Genomic DNA, 14,542 nt, shown 5'->3' on the forward strand with positions numbered 1-14,542 from the left:
CAATCAGCTCTCTCTACTCAATCAGCTCTCTCTACTCAATCAGCTCTCTCTACTCAATCAGCTCTCTCTACTCAATCAGCTCTCTCTACTCAATCAGCTCTCTCTACTCAATCAGCTCTCTCTACTCAATCAGCTCTCTCTACTCAATCAGCTCTCTCTACTCAATCAGCTCTCTCTACTCAATCAGCTCTCTCTACTCAATCAGCTCTCTCTACTCAATCAGCCACTCCTCCACCTCGACGCCGATGCTCCGCCCGATGCCGCGGATGGCCTCCCATCCGACATTGATGCGCCACTTGCCCGAGCGGTCCGTCATGTCGCCCGTGCCGACGCGCACCAGCAGCCGCAGGCTGACGAGCGTCGCGAGCGCCATACCGACATCGCCATCGACGCCGCCGCCGCCGCCGGGCATCCGCCGCCCGTCATCGACCCATTCCCCACGCGCCGCCTCGAAAATGGCCATCATGCGCTCGAGCACAAAGGCGTGCGAGCCGAGGAGCTTGCGCGCGATCCGGCGGTGCTTGCGGGGGCGGCCGGGACCACCCCGGGAGGTGGTGGCGCCGCCGCGCCGCCGCTTGCGGCCGTGGTGGAAGGTGGAGAAGAGGGTGAGGTCGTGCTTGGACGGGTTGTGCGAGGCGAGGTAGGCGGCGAGGAGGAGGAGCCGCGCTATCGTGGGCAGCAGGGACGTGAGCCCCGCGACGGTGCTGCCGCCAGTGTTGGCCTTGAGTGACACGGCGGCGGTCCCAGACGACGGCTTGCCCGGTGCCAAGGTTGTCGTCGCCGCAGCAGCAGCAGCGCTGGGGCGCACGGCGACGATGCTTGGGTTCAGCAGGGACTCATCCTGGAAGTGCACGCGCGCGGCGACAAGCAGCTTGGAGAACTCCTTATTGGTGTGCGTCCCCGCGACGATCGGCGCGACGAATCGCGGCCACAGCGCGCGGCAGCAGTCCCGAAAAGACGGCAGCGTGCGCGAGGCCGCGCGCACCAGGGCGTCGTGCGCCGCGGCGCAGAAGCGCGCCCACATGTCGGCCGTCTCCTGCGGCGTCATGATGGCGGTGTCCGCGATCGGCGCGTAGGGCGGCGGCGTGAGCGCGAGGATGCGCACGTACTCGTGCTTGACGTAGGGCGGGAAGTGCAGGTTGGCGGAGCCGCACGAGCGTAGGAAGCCGGCGGGCGGTGAGGTGACGATCATCACGCAGGTGAGGCAGGGGATCTAGTCAAAAGAGTCAGTGTCAGCGAGAGAACGGCCTGTAGTTGTTCGAGGGGGATGGCTCGATGGTTGCCGCCACGTACCATTTCAGAGAGACGCGCCAGCGCGGGTAAGAGTGTCGCCGGCGCCTCACGCTGTCTGTCTACGGAGTCAAGCACGAGCGCGAACCGCCGGCGCGGGTCGTCTCGCGACGGGCGGTCGAGCATCTCGGTGAGGGTGACGGCGAGCTGCGCCATCGTCTCGCACCGCTTGGGCGCTACGTCGCGCGTCCGCAGCGCGTCCGCGACGGAACCCACGATGCGCTCGTAGAGGTGTCGCGCCGTGATGCACTGCGCCGCGTCGACACGGGCGTGGCGGAGGAGGGCGGCCGGCGCATCATGGTCTGCGTTTGACGTCTGCGGCGGCTCGCAGAGTCGGTCGAGGACAGCGGCTGTGACGCTAGACTTTCCGGTCGCTTCGGCGCCGTAGATGACAAGGTTTCGGCAGGGGATCGCTCCGGGCTGTAATTGCGGCACAGACGTGTTAGCAGGGAGGATTCGCGCAAGCTGAGCGACGATGGGGCGTGGAAGATACGTACGCTGACCAGGCTGGCGATAGATCGTATCTGGTGCTCACGACATGGAAATTTCTCGAATAATGGAGCCAGTATAGACTCCTGCGGTAATTCGAAAGGCGGCTGCATTCTTCATAGGGATCCTCGTGGCCGCTGCGAAGCTCCGAATGCCTTGTTCGGTCTGAAGTTGGTGATGGTTCACGCGGCCCCAGTTAATAAGTTTAAGTGCGAGACGCGTTCCGCGCGTCTGGAGGCAGAACAAGCGAGTCACTGGGATATGTCTACCTGAAAGCAAAATACAAATGGCATTTTCATTTCATGCTATTGCCATGTTCTTCATTTATTGCATCCAATTTATATTCGTCGCTCATAAGTCTCTATTTTTGTCGACAGACCAAACTAGCAGCCGAGATGATCAGAATCGTGCTCCCACGTACAATATGCAAAGATAAACTCCTTCAAAGTACACAAACTCCATAGCAATGCAGATTTAAAACATTGGCGTCTCAAGCCACGACCCTTCTGGAGCATTTTTCCCCAAGTCCATCTTTTTCTTCCACCGCAGCCACTCAGAAAGCTGCCCAATGACGCCTTCAATGAGTGCAGGCTCATTCCATTTCGGTTGCAAAACACCTTGCAGGGCGCCTCCGCCCCGTGGCTTTCCGGGCATTTGAATGGAGATACGCCCTTCCGCCTCGAACCAGCTGCGGTCAACATCCTGCCTGATGTTGTCCGCGAACCCTCGAACATCCTCGTCTGTCACAGCGCTATTTGGCGCGCCGTTGACTGGCGCAGCAGCGAAAATCTCGTCGAATCGCATCCGGGAGCTCCGAAAGCCTTCTTGGGCTAGAACGTCCTTGCCGGCGATGACATACTGGTTAAGCATCTCGATAAGCTCCATTATGTCGCTCCGGGGCTCAAGCAGTCCATCTTGGCCCAATGAATATTCGTAGATGGAAGGCCAGAGCAAGTTGATTGCTGCGAAAAAAGTTCGGAAAATGTGTAGTCCCTTGGCTGTGAGTGGTGCTCGTCCCACGATCCATTCATCTATTCCCTTCAGAACGGCTTGCAATACGGCCTTGACTCCAAAAAGGTCTGCGTCAGTCAATCGATATGTCATGGGAAATCGGCTCAGCCTTCTCGCTGCCACCCACACATATAGGTCCATGAGAGGGTAGGCAACCGCCTTGGAAGCCGTGGCTTCAAGTATGGCAGGCAGCATCTTTCCAATAATAAATTGCGTGATCCCACGGTCTTGGGCCATTCCTTTCCGTAATTTTTTCTGCTCCTCCTGCAGGTCGTCGGATGCCAGTGCCAGTTTGAAATTGTTGAACAGGAAGAAGAAGACTTGTTGAACGACCTTCGGGTCGTCTTCACGCAGGCGTAAGCCATACGACACCATGGCAGCAATTTGCAGCTGAGGGTCTCCAACAGATGGGGAATAGTCCTTGCTGATCTGGTAGTAGAAGCCGTCAATTGCGCAAATCTCAGAGCCATGAGTACGAATGAGGGAGACTATACGTCGGGCGAATGCGACGTAGGCAACGTGGGTAGCTGGCCGCGAGGATGTCGCTCTCAAGTCATCCTTCATCTGCTCCATGACAAGTTTGAGAGCCCTGGAATGCTCCGCTGTCAAACTCCGCTTCAGACTCGCCTCGGCGTCACGGGTCGTGCCACGCATGGCAGATATCGCAAATTCAAACAGCGTGGCGTTTCGTTCGTATTTCTCGGCGCTCGTCTGTCCAATGTCGGCGGGCGGAAGAAAATATTCGCCACGTTGACGCAAAACGTCGGCCAGTCGCTTCTCATACTTATCGACCAGTTGCTTCTCGCGGTTGGGGCCACGGCTCGGTCTGATGAGCACAAGCAACCAGAGCTCACACAAGGTGAAGTCCACATCCGCAAAGTTGTCGATGCTAGCCTTCAGGAGTATGACCACCGCCAATACGAGATACTGTCTTCGATCAAAGTCCATCTTATGGATGGGGCCATCAAACAGTCCGTATTTCCCGCGTTTGAAAAGATCTTGCAGTTTGATCAGACCACCGCTGATGAAACTTGCCGCAAGCCGGACCGCTACGTCAACAGCTTGCTCGATGCCTCCGAAGTCGTAGGGTTCTGTCGAGCCGCGGTCTGGTGCACTGTTGGACAAGATGCATCGTACCATGTGAAAGAACTTCTTTGAGACTTCGCGATCCAACTGCAGAAGGGCATCATCTGCTTGAGCGGAATTGAGAATTTGGCTTTCGCTCTGTTGGGTTTCTTCGTTTTCCTTGAATTCTGTAACATAGCCCACGAATAAATCAAGAGTAGAGACGGCTCCTCGTAGCGTGTTCCAGTTCAGCTCGGGCGGGTAGATACCAAATTGGTAGTATATGTGCTGGAGCTGCAATGTATTCAGACAAAATGTCGCTGCCTCCAGGTCAACAGCATGTTTCATGACATCCAACGACGCGGCTATGCTAGCTCGGAGCACATCGCCAACCGCTTCCTTGTTCATCGAAATCATAGAACTGATCACGTCTTCGCTAACGGTGTGGCGTACTTCGCTTGGTAGTGCGAAAAGCTGCTGCTGAATGTCTGCCGCGGCAGAATCGAACTGTTGTACCATCTTTTGGAAAAACGCGTTGCGCCATGCATGGAACGGTTTGAAGGCTGTTGCCGCCTCGCCCTTTGCCACAACGAATCGCGAAAGTTGGTTCCAGCAGCGAATATTGATCAAGCTTGCTTCCTTGTGTGAAGTCTCTGGAGCCACAAGCCGCTCAATAAGAGCAGGCGGTGGTCTCATGTCCGGCGGAGCAGCCCAATAAAGGGTTGCCAACAGATCATGATGATTTCTGAGAGCCGCCAGATCCCGTTCGTGTACTGTCTGTTCCTTCAAATGCTGTCGGTTGTGGTTAGGAATAATCCGGGCAACGAGGTTGCGAATATCGTTGATAGCACCGGCAGCGCGAAGCTTCTGTATGCTGAGTGCGAGCAACTTGAGAAAGAGGTGGAAGCACTGGTCTCCTGGCTCGATCGTCAGAGAAGGGTGTTCAGCCAGGCTCTCCAGGAATTTCGGGGAGGCGTTGACTTCCTCGTTGCGTAGATGCTCCAGATTCTGGGAGCCAAAAAAGTCAAAGATTGTACCGATGATGCTTCCACTGCGCCGCCACCCCCACTGCTGTACGAGGTAGTGGCATCTTCCTATCAGTGTGCGGCAGTAATTGTTGAAACTTGGGGCTTGTCGATTGTTTTCCCGGTATATTGTAAAGACTTGTCGAAGCAGGGGCTGCACAATGGTCCATCCATCGCTGCTCGACGCATTTCGCTTTCCATGTATCAGAATCCCCGAAGAGCTGAATTCGCTCAACGGTAGCATTGTAAACATCGTCTCCCAAACTCGTTCGTAGGACTGGACTTCGACTACTGAGACGAGGTCCTTGATAGCAAGAGCTTGCTTTAACACGTCCCAGAATGAGCCACGCGGAATATGGCTGACTTCTAGGACTTGCATCACCAGTGACCAAGAGTGAATGGCCGGCTCGTCATCTCGAATCCCTCGCTCACGGGCGGTACTTCTCTGAAGTTGCATGTAAGATTCTTGGACTGGCTCTGTGCCCATACGCAGCAGATTTGATAATGCTCCCGCCGCCAAGCTTCGCAGCAGGTCTTCCACTTGAAACTTTTCCGTCATTAAGTCATTGTCCTCAGTGCAAATCATAAGAGTTACCAGAACAAGAATGAGCAAACCATCATACACTCTTGCTGCAGTTCGAAAGCCTCCGTCTGAAATCGCCTTCGTAGCAAAGAGGCCAGACAGGCGAGTATGAAAGTTGCCGACCACATCAAGGACTCTGGCAATAAACATCTTTATGCTCGACTCGTCTGTAAAATGCAATGCAGTCGTTACAAACGTTGAAACAAATTTTGATGCTTCCAGGACATGGATCTCTCCGGCGGCAGTTATCCCTTCTGTCCTTTCAAGCTCATCGGCCATCAAGTCAACCAAAGTGCCCAATTGAGCGGATGTGCGGGCATTCCAATCGCCCCAATGGCAGGTATCGGCACCCAATCGAAAAGTGACCCTGGGACGTGAACTTAGGAGTAACTGCCTATTTCTGGACTTCTGGCAGCCTTCTAGAATACCACTGCCAAGAAGGGTAGATTGGTGAAAGTAAACCCCTTGGTCCAATGGAAAGATCTCAAAATGTGTCGTGTACTGTGTGCCGTATGGGCCGAGTCCAGCAAGCCTGGCCTCTGCATTGGCGGTTTGCGGCCGTTCAGGCTCAATGTCGACTGTGTATGAAGCTGGGAGAGGGTCTGCAGCGTAACGGAACTGAGGTGCATCCACGTCCATACGCGCAGGTTTTAGTGACTTTTTCGGCCGGACTCTGTGCCTTGGCTGCTTCTCTGACTGGCCCTCCTTTCTAGCTTCTCTCTGAACGACCCTCGTAGAGTTCGCCGTGGAGAGCCTGTCTACACTCACTTCAGAGCGGGCATTCGACACATTGACGGATGAATTTCGCCTGCCGTGGTGGTAGATCCTGTCCAACAACTTCTTATGTTGATGAAATACAACGGGTGCGACTTTTCCAAGTTCTTCCATTTCCAACAACGCAGGGCGTACGCGTGAGCTATCCACCTGCGCCCTCTCGCTCTGTTGTATAGATTGCAGTTCTTCTAGCGGCGACACCACGGCGTTATTGTACCCGATACCTACAGTGTTGACAGAGCCCACACTGTTCCGCTGGTTGTCAGATGGCATGTAAAGAGTAGACCCCCCGCTACTGGTCTGCTTTACAAACTTTCGCAGTTTGTTTGTTGACGCCTTGGTTGGTCTAGATTTGCTGCGTACCAGAGTTTGTTGGCTCCTGGCTCGCACAGCAACAGATCCCGTCGCGGCCTGCTTCCTTTTTTCTTTTCTCGCCTCAGAAACCGCAGGTCGTTGTGGAATAAACCCGGATTTCCATCGGTTGAGCGTAGCAATGGCGTCAAGATGGTCGGTTCTTGACGAGAGGCGCAGCATCTTTTTCGACGGGCTACTGCGGCCTTGATTGACCCGCGCCTTTGCTGTCCGTGCTGCGATCCTGAGAAATCGAGGCGCGTCAGGCTCAATGACATCGAGAACACTCAGTGGTTTGGGCGCCGGCCGCGAAATAGATCTCTTCTTAAAAACGGCTCGATCTGAAGTTTGCTTGTGTGTATATTGGGGCCTCGGTTGGCGGCTTGGTGTAGATTTCGGCCCATTTAGACATGCTGTGATTTTTTGTTGCCGTGGCTTGGTACTCGCGGCTTTGCTGAAGGTATTGCCGGCCTTCTTCGAGTATTGTTCCAGAACACTACTGGAGCGCCGTTGCGTTCTCCCACTAAACATACCATCGATTGTGTCATGCTCTATTATGGAACTTCCGTCAGAAAGATCATCCGTTCTCTGCGCTGACGCTGTCTCCGGTACAAGGATGATTCGAGATTGATTATGGTACTTGTCATCTGTTGTCGGGGGCTGGGATATGGAGTCCCCATCATCTGATTCATCCAATGTCCAAACAGGAGCCGTGGCTGCTACTGGATTGCTTTTTGACCTCGTTTGCGCTAGACCGCGACGTACCTCCTTCTCTGGAGTGCGATGTCGCTGCCGGCCGTGAACATGCTTCTGCGCTTTCTCTCTGCTTGCTTTTTGGTCCAATCGAAGCCAAGAGGCGGGTAAGACTCCTTTTATGCGCTTTTGGTAGCCCACGCTTTGATAGACAGGTTTATCAGACGTGCTGCCTTGTCGTTCTTGTGTTTCTTCGACCTCGTTTCCTTTGCCTTCCGGAGACGAGCTATTATCTATCATCACAATTGTTCTGGTTGGGGAAATGTCGACAGCGCATCCCGTGCTATGCTGGAGGCGTGGAATGGGAGGCAGCGTTCCAGCAGTCGGGTCGTGGACGGATGGTACATGTGCACTTTGTCCGCCTAGACCTGCTTCTACTGGATCGCTGTCAATTATGTCGTATTTCCTTCGTTTTCGAGCAGAAGAGCCCAGCGTGGCATTGAATCGTTTGTTTGAAGGCGAGATCGTAGGATAGGGCTTAGACAGCAACTCATGGAGTGCAGGCAAGTCTTGGTCAGGAACACTAGTATCATCCGTGTCGTCTTGGGAGCTCCCGCGGTTGCTATTCTGTTGGTGGCTGATCCATGGCGATGTCTTAGGCGGTGAGGAGGAAGGGAAGTCAAACATGTCGATGTCTCGGTCCTCATTCATTTCGTTGATATTGGGCAGTTGACTCCAACTATTCGGTTCTGGAAAAGGGTTTCCCTGACTATCGTCTTCAAACTCGTCGTTTCCGTCTTGTGCAGCCTTGGCACGAGCGGCCACCATCTGAACGGGGCGCATGCCATGTTGTCGAATAAGGCTGCTGTATTGCGCATTCTCCAGAAGATACGGATGTTCTTGGATAGGTTTTCGCGGTCGAAGTGATCGTTCCAGTCGCACCGCTTCGCGCTGCAGGTCCTGCGTGGTTTCTAGCAGACCTAGCTCTTGGCTTGGCAAAGCTATGTCTTGGGCGATGGCGGGAGGGGAGGCGTGGTTGGACGGTGTGCCGCCGATTGGCGTCGACGGTCGACTTTTCAATTCGATAACTATTCGCGAGGTGCTACCGCTGCTTGATTCTCTGCTCAAGGCCTCTGGCGCTCTACTCAACTTGTGGCCGTCCAAGAGCATGTCGTCCAACTCGAGCATCCCATCAACGCTTTGCGCAGACGACAGAGGCGAGGAGCAGAGGGAGCCTCGTGGACTCGGTAAACGGTGAATAGCTTCTGCTGCATTTTCTGAATCGGGGAAATCCCAAATATCATGAGGCTTCGTCGCTGAGGCTTCGCGTATGGGAGTTGTGGTTTGTTCAGGGTTGGTCCCCGAGTCCTGGCTGTCAAACGCGTCTTCGTCTTCCGAGTCCGGCACCTCCCCCAGTGATATCCAGTCTGTCATGGCTGACTGAGGTCGTCATTATAAATTGCCGACAAGTTAGTATTGTGGCCTTGAACTGAGGCATTTGCAACGCATTTTCCAGGCTGATAATAATGCTGCTAGTCGCAGGACGCTCTGTGTCGTTTCCAACCCATCGATAGCTTTAGCGGGCCGTTCCTGGGAAAACGCGCCGCGAGTTTAGGAGACGCGTTCCACAGCTCGGTGGTAACCTCACTAGAATTAACGGTACATGGACATGCCCGGGTGGGCTAGAGTGCTACAAGCTAGCGCCGGCAACCACGACGCCCTCTCTGCCAACCCTAGACCTCTCACAACGCAGCATCAGTCTCCCGTTTGGTCGATTTATTGCCGCGACAGCTTTATAGGTTCTGATTTCATAATGGGCGGCGCACTAGAAAGAGCTCTACCCCTGGCGCTGGCCGTCTTTTTCGGTGTTGCTGGCGGTGCGTCACTCTCAGCTTCCTCCTGACAGGTTAAAATTTGGCTAAGTAAGATCCCTCGCACAGGCTTTTACACTTTCCAGCCGATGCTGGCACCAAAGGATTCCATAGGCGGCAACGAAGCCCAACTTACAAAGGGACCCAATGCTACAAAACAGTAAGTCGGTCACTATGGCTTCACACGTCTTACATCCATGTTGTCTAACACTTGGCCCAGGGCCGACGGCAAAGCCTCAGACCACCAAACCAACGCCACGAAGCCAACATGATAGTCTAGGTGATGAAGGGATGCACATAATGCAAAGAGGGTCTCATTTCTACAAATATTCGACTATATACGATAGAACCAAATGCCTGTATCCATGTGGTATCACCTGTAAAATTACACTGTTCATATATTAGCCTCACCATAGATGCTCATGACGCCTTGTCGCCTCTGATATCACTTTGCATGTGACATCACTTGCCAGTCTTATCCGATATACCGCGTGCCTGCAACCTTACTGCATTAAGGTATTATCAGGCCCGTCCACTCAAATGAAAGGCGCCTCCAGTCCATAGAATAGCTTGTCAAAGTCGATAGTATTGAGGTCCATTCTACCCTCGAGCGCCTGCCATTGCTGATCCATATATGACGCTTCGGGTTCAGGAACAAAGCCTTGCAGTGGAATGTTGCGGCGCTGCTCCTCGCGCCCTGCAGAGTCGGGCGTCATTGGCATCGTGACGGGTAGAGATGAAAACATCTTCAGGGCCGGGTGACTTGGCGTGTGTCGCTTCAAGACCTGGACGGATAGGTCAAGCAGCTTGGCTCCGATAGGCGACTGGTCTTTGGCATCGTCCATGATGCGCCAGGCCTCAACAAGATGTGAGTCATTCGCGGGAGTATCTTCGGTTTGCCTACCAATGCAAGCATTGAGAACGAGTGCGATGCTGGCGAGGAACACACTTCGAAGAATAATGACGGATCGTAATCTTGTACTAGAAAACGGTAGGTCTTCGAGTTTCAAGTGTTTCTCGGTCTGTATGATCATCCTGGCAGCTGCCATGCAAGCTTCGTACGAGTATGCGTAGGCCTGTTCCACGGAACCTCTGGCGAGGAATGGCAAATGCAGCTTGCATAGATGCCTGTAAATGAGTAGGTTCAGCGTATATCGCTGGATCGTGATTTTTGGATCACGACGTGGATCTGATGGCGACAATGCGTGCATATTTGTGCTGTCCATGGAGAAGAAATCCGGCAATTCCCGTAAATACACTCTAAATTTGGCATCCATTTCCATCACAAATTTATGATCGGCTGGCTGTGCCTGGAAAGCATATGCGCGGTCTTTGTCAAGCATGTTCTGGCACAATTCTGCCAGCCGAATGCGATAGATCAGTGCCGATGCATCGGTTGGTTCTGTCAATGGCCGCCCAATAACAGGTTGGCTGTCGACAATATCCCCATCATTCACGTTTGACGGCTTTCGTACCATCATATGGAACGGGTGGATAGTGAACGAACCTTCCTGAGGAAAGGCAAATTGTGTGACCATCCTATAACATGTTAGTGACTTTGGCAATGGGAAAGTCCAGGTTGTAGATACACACCAGTCTGTGGCAACAAGGAACCACCATGTCCTTCTGTACATTTCAACTCGGAGGCTCCCCACGTTAGGAATTTCGCGATTACTCGGGGCATCAACGCGGTGTAGCGATAGTTCTCTGGCCATGCTAATTGAGCGGGCGTTGAGGCTCCTCGCGCGGGGCGAAAGGCCTTCAATATTGCAAAAGACGTAGAACAATATGACCATGCCATGGATACACTCCAAGGAGGCATGACCAATGCGCTGCGCATGATCCATGACATCGAGCGCAGCTTTCACCCACCAGAACGCCTGGGCCCTAGCCTCTGCCACAGTTCCGTAGAGAAGTCGCGCATCGTCCTGAGGTGACCACGTATAAGTCGAAGCAGCACACATGCTGAGGAGTAGTGCCATGACGCCGATATCTAGTGTTGTGTTGCTGTCAATGCAATCGTAGATTTGCTCGATGGTGGCCATCAATGTTGGCACGTGTACAACATGATGGAAGTGGTTGACATCCGTTATGTATTTGTGTGTAAGGATGCGGGCTTCATCACGGCGAGGCAACCAGATACACCTTGTTACCTCACCAGAGCCAAACGAAGGGGCGGAAGGGTCACTTTGTAGTACAAAGTTACCCTGTTTGACGATACGGCGTACAGGGCAAGTGCGGAAAGATATTGGATCACAAAGAGGTTCCTGTTCGAAACAATACATCATTAGTGTAGTTCAGTGCGTATAATGATCTTGTCTCACGCGGTGATTTTCGAAACCTGCAGATGCAAGGTTGAAGCTAACGAGACAGTGCCGAATCGCGCACATACCAGCATGGATTGACCTGTAAATGACCTTTCGAGCCACAGCGCATCATCAGTCAACTTTTGAAGTTGCGGTGACATTGGTGGCGCCACAACAGATGGCTGGTTCGGCGGCGGCGCTTCTGAATAAGCCGTGGGCTCTGGTCTATTCAACATGCCTTCCCTATTCTGGGCAGCAATGAGCGCCTCGAGTTTCTCTAGGCGTGCCAATAGCTCGGCATTGGGAACGTCTTTTGGAGCCACCGACTGCTCGCCTTCCACCGTTCGCATGTCCGTATCATCCTGGTCGGACACGCTGACGGGAGCATTAGCACTGGAACTATTAGCCGCGAGACTTGATCTTGGCGCCGACGGCTGGGCGGTTGCAGGCCCATCGTGCTCGCAGACGACCCCACGGCATGTACAATTGGAGCACGGGAAGATGCGGCTACACCGCAGCTTGCGCTGCCTGCACAACTTGCAGGAAATGGGCCGCTGTCTCGGTTGGCGCCCCATGTTGCGCTATGGGTTATATCACTGCCACAATAGAGACGATTCGGGTCAGGTATTCCTTTCTTGGCGCGGACTTGGGGATATGTTCAAGGGAAAGGTGGGTGTGTGTGAGTGAATATCCGTGGGATCCGGAAAGTCCGCGGCGAGGCCCCACGGCGTTTACGACCCCACCAAGAAGCTGAACATGACCAGCGACTTCGGCTCAGGTGTGGAAGGCCGTCCATCAGCCATTACATGCTGTGGTTTGTGAGGCAGTTTTATTAGCAAAGGCGAGGACGCGGCTCTCATGCCTGCAAACGTCATGTCTGGTGATGGCCGCGCGCTTTGGTGAGGAGAATAGGCTGGAGGGGACTTTGGAATGTGCACCTGTGGATCATCAAGCGTAAAATACAGGCCCATTGGAATGTCACGCCGTTGTTAATAAGATACCTGAAAGCGGCATATACCGCTAATACCCTTATGCGTCAGCGATGAAGCGTTCTACGACTCGAGGCGGGTGTATGTGTAATTTCTGTATCTGACGCGCTCTTCCCGTTATATAATTACTTCTAGCAGTCCACCGACCGAGTCATTGTTTCAAGCAGTGTATGCAGACCCGGCTGGTGATAGAGATATAAATATACCTCGTCCTCTGCACCTTGTTTGTTTTGTTTTGCTCCTTTGCTAGAAAAGTATTTCATTGTTGTGAATTGACACTGCATTTTCCCTTTCACTTCTTTACCCAATACAACCAGCAAGAAATAAAATTAGGCCCCTTTGAAAGCGCTGGAGGCCCTTTCTACTATTCTTTGCCGTGCTGGTGTCTGCTACTCGTCCTGCTACTTCTTCTGCTACTCGGTCGGCGGTGCATCTCCTCTGAGCAGTACCGCGGCAAAGGTCAGGTAGTTAGCGCCTTATTGATTTCAATTGCAGGCGTCGTTTGCTGTGTCTATTGCCATTGGCATGATTCTTGCGACCGCAGTTTTCCATCTCTGGAAAGAGGATTTGCAAAAGCACTGTCTACGGGTCAAATTTTAGATTGTAGAGACATGAGCTGATGACGGCAATCACTGGGCTTCATCGGGGACTCAACCAAGTTGTACAAGTGGTGCCACAACGGGGGAGCTCGCCCGGCCCACGTTTCCGTCATTCCCCGAGGGCACGCAAGAGCTCGCCACAGAAAGTCATGCAGTAAAACTGATGCAGACGTGGGAAACGGCTGCAAAGTTGAAGCTTTATTTGACGGGAGGAAGATCGAAAAGGTAAACGCGTCTTATAAGAATTTTGCGACTTGACAGTCTGAATACCTGACGCCTGTTTGAGTTTGGGGACCAGTTGGCCAATGAGAGGTCGCATGATTCCGCATCACGCTTCACGTGACAAAATCAGGCCAGCTTTCCTTAGTCATCCGTGGAGCAAAGCTTCTTCCGGGCGTCAGAAATCGTCCAAGTCATAGGATTACCTCTCGCTCGACAAGCCTAATCAATTTCCCCGTACTCCTACCGCAGAATCGACCTCGCACAACGGCCGACGCGCCAATTGCTATCCATTCCGGCTTCAACACTCGACGTTTTCTCCTCTTCGCGCCCCCTCGATACACAATGCTTCGCACACAAGCCACGAATGCTCTGCGCCGGGTCGCGCCCCGTGCCTATTCCACCCAGGCCCTGTCCAACCCGACGCTCAAGAACATTGAGAAGAGATGGGAGGGCATGCCACTTCAGGAGCAGGCTGACCTCTGGATGGCTCTCCGTGATCGCATGAAGGGCAGCTGGTCCGAGCTGACCATCCAGGAGAAGAAGGCCGGTATGTTGCCTGCTTTTTTCTTGGTTCCTCTTCCTGCTGTAGCGCGGTCCCCTGTGGTTCCCTGAAAATACCTCCCCGGGTTGCCGAGCTTAGCACTAGTCAAACACCGGTCACTCGCAACAACGGCCACGATGAACAATTCACCGTGCAATGCTTGCTGCTGAACCTACCAACTTCCGGCAATGTGCCAAGTGGTTCATATTATGCGAAATAGTTGCCTATTTGGGCAATTCGCTGTGAGGTCAACAGCGCGCTAGTGTTGCATCAACCAGTCTACGTGCATCCGAACTGAGGAAAAAAACTAACTCAAATCCTCTCAACAGCTTACTGGATTGCCTTTGGTCCTCATGGACCTCGCGCTACCGACCCCCCCGGCACAAACGCCCGCATTGCCTGGGGTGTCGCTCTCGGTGTTGGCGCCTCGATCGCCATCTTTGCCGCCATCCGCACCACCGCCAAGCCCGCTCCGTACACGATGACCAAGGAGTACCAGGAAGAGTCCAACGAGTTCCTGCTCGTAAGTCCCCTTGCTGATGAAGGCACAGCCGCGGCACACATACTGACTTTCTTTCCAGAACCAAAACGCCAACCCCATCACCGGTATCTCCTCCGAAGGCTACACGGGCAAGGGTGTCGTCCAGTCTCCTCCCAAGGGCAACTAAATCGACTCATAAAATATGCAAGACGCACTCTATCATTTCCCTTTGTCATAGAAGATCGTGTGGAC

The 14,542-nt window shown here is 53.5% G+C and overlaps 4 protein-coding genes across 4 annotated transcripts; 1 reads left to right on the forward strand and 3 right to left on the reverse strand.

Annotated features, from left to right (window-relative positions):
* Window positions 1-211: 211 nt before the first annotated feature.
* ISF_06599 (Origin recognition complex, subunit 5) lies at window positions 212-1,892 on the reverse strand (the record flags this gene model as incomplete). The annotated part of the gene is made up of 3 exons (XM_018850203.1): window positions 212-1,213; window positions 1,294-1,710; window positions 1,788-1,892. 3 exons carry the CDS (start codon window positions 1,890-1,892, stop codon window positions 212-214), a joined length of 1,524 nt encoding a protein of 507 aa, XP_018702691.1.
* A 361-nt stretch (window positions 1,893-2,253) lies between these two features.
* ISF_06600 (Methyl methanesulfonate-sensitivity protein 22) lies at window positions 2,254-8,715 on the reverse strand (the record flags this gene model as incomplete). The annotated part of the gene is made up of 2 exons (XM_018850204.1): window positions 2,254-4,926; window positions 7,864-8,715. The coding sequence occupies 2 exons, from the start codon at window positions 8,713-8,715 to the stop codon at window positions 2,254-2,256; spliced, it is 3,525 nt and encodes a 1,174-aa protein (XP_018702692.1).
* A 973-nt stretch (window positions 8,716-9,688) lies between these two features.
* On the reverse strand, window positions 9,689-11,808 carry ISF_06601 (Fungal transcriptional regulatory protein; the record flags this gene model as incomplete). Its single annotated transcript, XM_018850205.1, has 4 exons — window positions 9,689-10,009; window positions 10,628-10,691; window positions 10,746-11,419; window positions 11,545-11,808. 4 exons carry the CDS (start codon window positions 11,806-11,808, stop codon window positions 9,689-9,691), a joined length of 1,323 nt encoding a protein of 440 aa, XP_018702693.1.
* A 1,802-nt stretch (window positions 11,809-13,610) lies between these two features.
* On the forward strand, window positions 13,611-14,477 carry ISF_06602 (cytochrome c oxidase polypeptide V; the record flags this gene model as incomplete). The annotated part of the gene is made up of 3 exons (XM_018850206.1): window positions 13,611-13,815; window positions 14,139-14,332; window positions 14,391-14,477. 3 exons carry the CDS (start codon window positions 13,611-13,613, stop codon window positions 14,475-14,477), a joined length of 486 nt encoding a protein of 161 aa, XP_018702694.1.
* Window positions 14,478-14,542: the final 65 nt, after the last annotated feature.

The sequence above is a fragment of the Cordyceps fumosorosea genome, assembly GCF_001636725.1.
Source record: "Cordyceps fumosorosea ARSEF 2679 chromosome Unknown scaffold_17, whole genome shotgun sequence".
NCBI classification, from domain to species: Eukaryota; Fungi; Ascomycota; class Sordariomycetes; order Hypocreales; family Cordycipitaceae; genus Cordyceps; species Cordyceps fumosorosea.